Source organism: Corvus brachyrhynchos, unplaced genomic scaffold (assembly GCF_000691975.1).
Source record: "Corvus brachyrhynchos isolate BGI_N302 unplaced genomic scaffold, ASM69197v1 scaffold106, whole genome shotgun sequence".
In the NCBI taxonomy this organism is placed as follows: domain Eukaryota; kingdom Metazoa; phylum Chordata; class Aves; order Passeriformes; family Corvidae; genus Corvus; species Corvus brachyrhynchos.
The window spans coordinates 254,759-260,999 of record NW_008238834.1 but is presented as its reverse complement, the minus strand read 5'-3'; the positions used below and the strand labels follow the sequence as shown (position 1 = coordinate 260,999).

General features: G+C 39.1%; 1 protein-coding gene across 1 annotated transcript in view; it reads right to left on the bottom strand.

The window, feature by feature from the left end:
• Positions 1-1,819: 1,819 nt before the first annotated feature.
• CDH2 (cadherin 2) overlaps positions 1,820-6,241 on the bottom strand; it is a 115,033-nt gene continuing 110,611 nt past the window's right edge. Inside the window, exon 16 of the mRNA XM_017738223.1 lies at positions 1,820-3,247. Within this exon, the coding sequence (XP_017593712.1) occupies positions 3,041-3,247 (207 nt within the window). The 3' untranslated portion in view covers positions 1,820-3,040. The remainder of the gene's footprint in view (positions 3,248-6,241) is intronic.

The following is a 6,241-nucleotide window of genomic DNA, read 5'->3' as shown; positions in this document are numbered from 1 at the left end:
CCTCTCAGTGCAGCCCTCCCATGGGGACTGAAGCCGGTACCATGGGTACAGAACCTGGTTGCACATTTCTAGAATAAGAATGAACCTGAAACTTGATGAAAGATGATCAAACATCTTTTTTCTTCTTCTGTAAGCATCTGAGATGTCTAAAAATGATTTGCCTTTTTTTTCTGTTCAGCAGACCTAATGCTGATCTATCACTAGGTCTGAGAACTGTTGCTACACTTTCAAAGGAGCTGTAGAGCTGGAAGTTTGTCTGATCAAGATAAAGCTCCTACTGCTGTGCAGAACAGCCAAATGCTTATAAAAGATGACCACTGTCCACTTCAAAAAAAAGATAGCTATAGCCCAAATTGGAAATCTTTCACAGATCTCTCTTCCAGTGTGTCTTTTAATATCCAATATCAATGAATAAAGTTCATTTAGCATTTCCAGTTTCTTGGTTCCAAGTAACGGTAATAGATTATGATTAAAATACATTTTTGCCTAATTTTTTTGTGCTAAAAGTGGTCTTCTGCTTATTTAACATGCACTTACAGTTTAAATCCTGCCCTTTATGAGAGTTTTCCTTACTTAACTATGCATAGTCCAGATTTCATTTTCATGTCCTGATCTACACCTCTTTTTCCTTATAATACAAATTGAATTTGGAAATAGTTTAAAGGTGCTTGTTGGTAACTCTGACATATTACTCAAAAATCAAGGCTTTATTACAGCATTAAGTTATAGCTGCAAATGCATGATATAAATGCTAGCCAGGTGTGCAGAGGTTGAAATAGTATACCCCAACCTGAGAGGATTGCTACCTTTCATCAGGAGCAAGAGGAAGGAAGGAGACATGCCCATGAAAAGCCCAGTGCAGACACCCCGCAGATAGCAGTTAACGCTCCCCAACTCAGATTTTGGGATTTACTTCCTGAACTCACAGTCAAATTATGTAAATTATGGTGTGAGTGCTGAGGTAGCACTGAAGTGGCACCAGTGAAGAGCTTTCCTCCCAGATTAACTCGCTGCCCATGCAGCTGCCCATGCAGCTGCCCCAGCACAGAAGGCAGCTATGCCAGGCCCAGAGCCTGGTTCCCCTCCCTGACCAACAGCAGAACTGTGGGGTTTCTGCAGAGTTTGAGCTTCACACTGTTCACACTTAGGTCCTTAATGTCTGTAAATGTAGGCATTAAACCTGAGCAGATTGCTGCAAGAGAACAAAGACGGAACTGCTGTACCCACCATGCTTGCTTTGTTTGCAAGTAAATCATGGTACCAGGTCAGAATCATGTTTAGTAATGACAAATCTCCTAAAGGGGCTTTTTGATAGAGTTCCATGATCGTAAGCACCTCCTTGAAGGATATGATTTGATGTGCACTCAGGTTAGCAGGGGCTTGTCTTCACTTCAGCACAAGAAAGTCCAGCGGCAGCTGACTGCCACAATCTGCAATTTATTTTATTTATGCAACCTGAGGCATAATCACAAACTCATTAAGCTGTCAGTCTAGAAATGAGCCAAAAATGATGCAAAAAATAGAAGAACCAACTTCTTTTTTAGATAATGCACATTAAACCAAAGAGCTAGCGATCGGTGGGGAACTGAAAATTGTGAATTCCCAGAAATCCCAGCACACATCACTTTGCTTTCACCTGGGAACTTGCCTTCCAAATTTGTGCCACGCTTTCTTCTACATGCAGCTTGTTTCCAGTGCAGCAGTGTGAAATGCCAAAGAAGCACACACAACTTCTCACAGAACTCAAACACATTTTGCGTACTTTTTATTTACTGTAGTCAGGACTGCTCAGCTAGAAGAAAGAATGCCAAACCAAGCACCAGATCCAAAATTAGCATTTTATTCAGAACGTTGGGGTCAGAGGTGTATCATTCATATTCTGGTACACAATACAGAGGCAAAGCTGTTCTCAGAAGTCTCTCCAGTTTGAAAGCTCCTTCCCCTCCTCCCCTCCCCACCCCCAAAACATACTGTATATTTTCTCGTGCCACCAGTATCAGGCCAACTCCCCTCCCCCCCCTTTTTTTGGTACAAATTATGTAAAACTTTTTTGTGCTAAGAACTTTTCTCCCTCCCCAAACAAAAAAAAATAATAAAAATAAAAATAAAAAAAATATTGAGTACTCTAACTACAGTTCAACAATTGAATCAATGTCACTTGTTTGCAACCTGTTTTGTAAATACTTTATCCATAACGAAAGATATAAACATGCAAAAACCTGAATCCATAGTCCAAATAATACATACACGTGTTCTGAAGTTTCTGCACTTCTCCACAGACTATGCCAATAAAACATTATGTACACATACCATTTTTTTACAGTGAAGTGGGAAAAAAATACTAGAAATTAAAGAAAAAAACCAAAAACCAAAAAGTGTACATGGATTAAGACCAAAATGTGTCTAACATTCTAGCATAAGAAAAAAAAAAATCAATTCTGCTACAAACTGGTGATATGAAAACTCCCTTTATTTGCAACCAGCTGCATAAGTTTTAGAATTTTAGTGAAAAAAGTCCCCTAACATCTAAAACTAGAAGTAATGTACATTGTTCCACCTCATGGTCTTCTCTCCTGGATAATAAAATTGTTCCATGAGGATTTTTTTGTTTATTTTTAATCTCCTTATTTTAATAAAAGCAATGCGATGTAACAAAAGCATGTTGAAGTATATTGTGTTTCACCTTACTCCTCCCCACCCCAACATATTTCGTCTCTTTAATGCATCATTTAATAAATCAGTACCATTAAAGCCTTAAACATAAAACTAATTCCGATCTGAAAAAGGTACAAAAAGGCACATAAAATCCCAGTGCTTCTGTACTGTAAAATTCAAGTGTAACTGAGCTCAATATTTTTTTCCAAACAGCATTGGATCACTGATATTCCACGGAGCCCAAATTGGTTTGCAGCCTAAGCCAAAGCCTTCAGCAAGCACTTGTGCTAGTAGACTACAAAGTTAAAGCCTAGCTTCTGTATGCTTTTGGGGAATATCAGATGAAATGTTTGTACTTGTCCAAAACCACAGTTCACTTTGAAGTTCAGTCATCACCTCCACCATACATATCAGCAAGTTTCTTGAAACGTGGGCCCCAGTCATTTAGGTAGTCATAGTCTTGCTCACCACCACTACTTGAGGAGTTAAGAGAGCTCAAGGATCCAGCAGTGGAGCCGCTTCCTTCGTAGTCAAAGACTAACAGGGAGTCATACGGTGGGGCTGTAGGGTCATTGTCGGCTGCTTTAAGTCCCTGCAAGAAGGAGAGGGAGAGAAGAAGATAAATTTCTGTATCAGAGAGTGAGACAAAAGCATATCCAGAATATTTGCAGCACAGTTATCTATCAAGCACCACTTGAGAAAACAAAGTTCTTCCTCTTCTGCCATTCAGTACAAAACAGGATTTACATTTTTGTAACTCTGATGCCTTAGGCTTTCACTTTTATATTTTTCAAATCCTGTACTGCCTAGTGTGTAACTCTGAAGTTTCTTGTAGCCTGTTAACTTCTGCTCTCTTGTGCTAGGTAGACATAACAAAGCCTCTCCAGGCCTGCCCTCCAAGGACACCTAGAAAGTCCTAGGCCCAAGAAGTATAAACCAAAGAGCCTCTAAGGGGGGTAAGCTGAGGGGGCATTACAACATTAAACTGAAGCTTTAATTGGAGAATTAACCCTGATATGCAAATGAACCAAACCTATAAAAGTGTGAAGAACTCGTGACCTGTCGTCCATCTTGGGGTCCATCTTGGCAATAGCCTGTCTCCCCAGGGGGTACTTTGAAGGCCTTTCAAATAAATACCCACCTTTATTTCCTTACTCCTGTCTAGTCTCTGTTTTTAGGTGGCCTCTCAAGGCATCAACTCCTTTTAGAATGGCCAGGTTTCCAGCCATTCTAAATTCTGGACATTTTCAATGTAGCTGCAATTACAGCCCTAACAAAACCTTAAGAGAGAGTCATGGCACTGGGACAGAAGCTAGTAAATAAACAGTTTCAAAGATATACAGCTCACAACCTGCGCCATGGGCAATGTGGGACTGGTTAGGCAGATGAGAAAGGAGAAACATGCATGTTTGCAAAGATTCACTTTAACAACCATCTCATATGGCCAACAGCGTATGCACTGACTTTTCTGGCCTGCAGTCGATCTGCATGTGCCAAAACCTGTATTTGGTTAGTCCTGCGAACTCATGTACCTCTGTAAGCTGCTGTGAGAAAAATACATGGTATGCTGTCTTAAGCCTTTTATGTTTTGCCACATCCACCCATGAGATCCACCTGCTCTTCAGAAAAAACACACAGTGACATCAAAGCTGAATACAAGATGATGACAGTTTTTCTTTCCTCATTTCAGAGTACTGAAGTTATCAACACACGAATAGCGGGTCTTCAGCAATTTTAGATTTTCAGTCTGTAGAGTTGAATAGCCCAAATTAAAACCAACACAAATTGAATTGGAGGAAATGCTGGGAAATTGAAGAGGAAAAGCCAGGAAAGAACCACACTTCTTCCAGAGAAAAGCCTCTTCATTCCCTATTTTCTTACATAAGTCCAAACGTAAACTGTTGCATGAGTAACTAATTTTAGAATATGAGACAATTTCTCTGTGCTTATCCGGGGAAGACTTACAAGCTGAATATAAAAGGCTGAAGCCTGGAGTCAAAAAGCCCTCTCATGATTTGTGTTTTTTCAACCTCACAGTTTCTTCAATGGTATTAGCAATGCTTTTACAAGCTCTTCCACTCTGGCAGCCACTGACAAGGGATAATGAATCTTCCAGAATTCTATAAGGCTGTGCTAAGATTTTAAATTGCTCACTATTAATTTTTACCAGTGCTATTTTGTGCTGGCTTTACTTTTAATTTTTAATGTTTATTTATTTAAATAATGGCTTTATTATACTCCCACGTATTTGAAGGAATGAGTGTGCCTCCTTCAAACTATTTAACATATTCTGGTTTTAGAAAAGTACATTTTACTCTCAATTGTGCTTTGACCAAATATGACAAAATGGAAACAGATGCTGATTTTTCTTCTACAAATATGTATTATGAACATATACAAATTAAACCCATTAATTAAAGCATTTGGCATTGATAAGGTAGAAGTGAATCCTGGTTCTTTATTACCTATCTAAAATAATTTAGAATTGTGCAAAATGTCCCTAAAATAATTTCCAAATCAGTGGTGGAAAAGCCCAGCATATTTATCAAGCTGATGACCTCTAATCAAGAACAAATTTTGGCCTTGAAATGATCATTCCATGTAATACAACAACATCAAGCAGGTTATTAATAGCACACATTAAAAGTGCAATTTTGAGTTATGAGGTAAGAATAATTGGCGATGCTTGTTATCTCTCTTTGGCGTTTTCCAACCTGATGGCCGTAGTAAGCACAAAAGATGTGAGATTTTGAAAAGGCAATAGCAAGTGTTGGAAGACATCCCTTATCAAGCTTCCAAGGGGGAAATTCTAAGGCTTTCTCTTACTTTCTGCTGCTGAAGCACAAAGGCAACTTTACTTCTTAGGCAGTAACTGGCCTTATGGTATTTAAATCTTTCCTTAAGCCTGCTTGGGGTGACAGACACCCATGTGTTTGGAACGCAGGTGACAGGGAAGGAGAATAAATACCAGTTGAGCTCAAGGAGAGCTGAGGTACGAATGCCACGTATCCATGTGTGAAAGTAATTTAGAAAGTCGGTTTGGAGATGAAATGTTATTTTTCTCTGCAGTTCTGCCTACTAATAGCCAGTCAACCATGGGATACCAATTTATTAAAAAAAAATCAGTGAACAAAACATTTTCCTACATCACTGCAGAAATTCTGATACCTATCAGTCATCCATGATAAGGCAGAAGGCAGCCTCTTTCCATCTGTTTTTCCAAAGGGGAAGTTGTAATTTTTTTTTCAATTTGCTGCTGCTATCATGATAGCATTTCAAAAAAGGAAACTGGTTTTGAGTTACTGACTTACAAGATAGGATCTCACTAACAAATTCACTTTCTCAAAGGTTGTGCTGGCAGTGTAATCCATTTCATTCAGAGAACGTAGCTACGGGCCATGTTTTGGAGGTATTGATTCAACCACGCAGCACAAGTTACACTGACATCTGCACCTATCTTCTGGTTCACAGTGTAATGACTGAACTTAGTCTCTAACTCTTCAAATGACAACCAAGATTTCTGCTGTATTTGTGTCGCAAGTTACACACTAAACAAGAAAGAAATACTACAGTGTTTTCTCTTTCC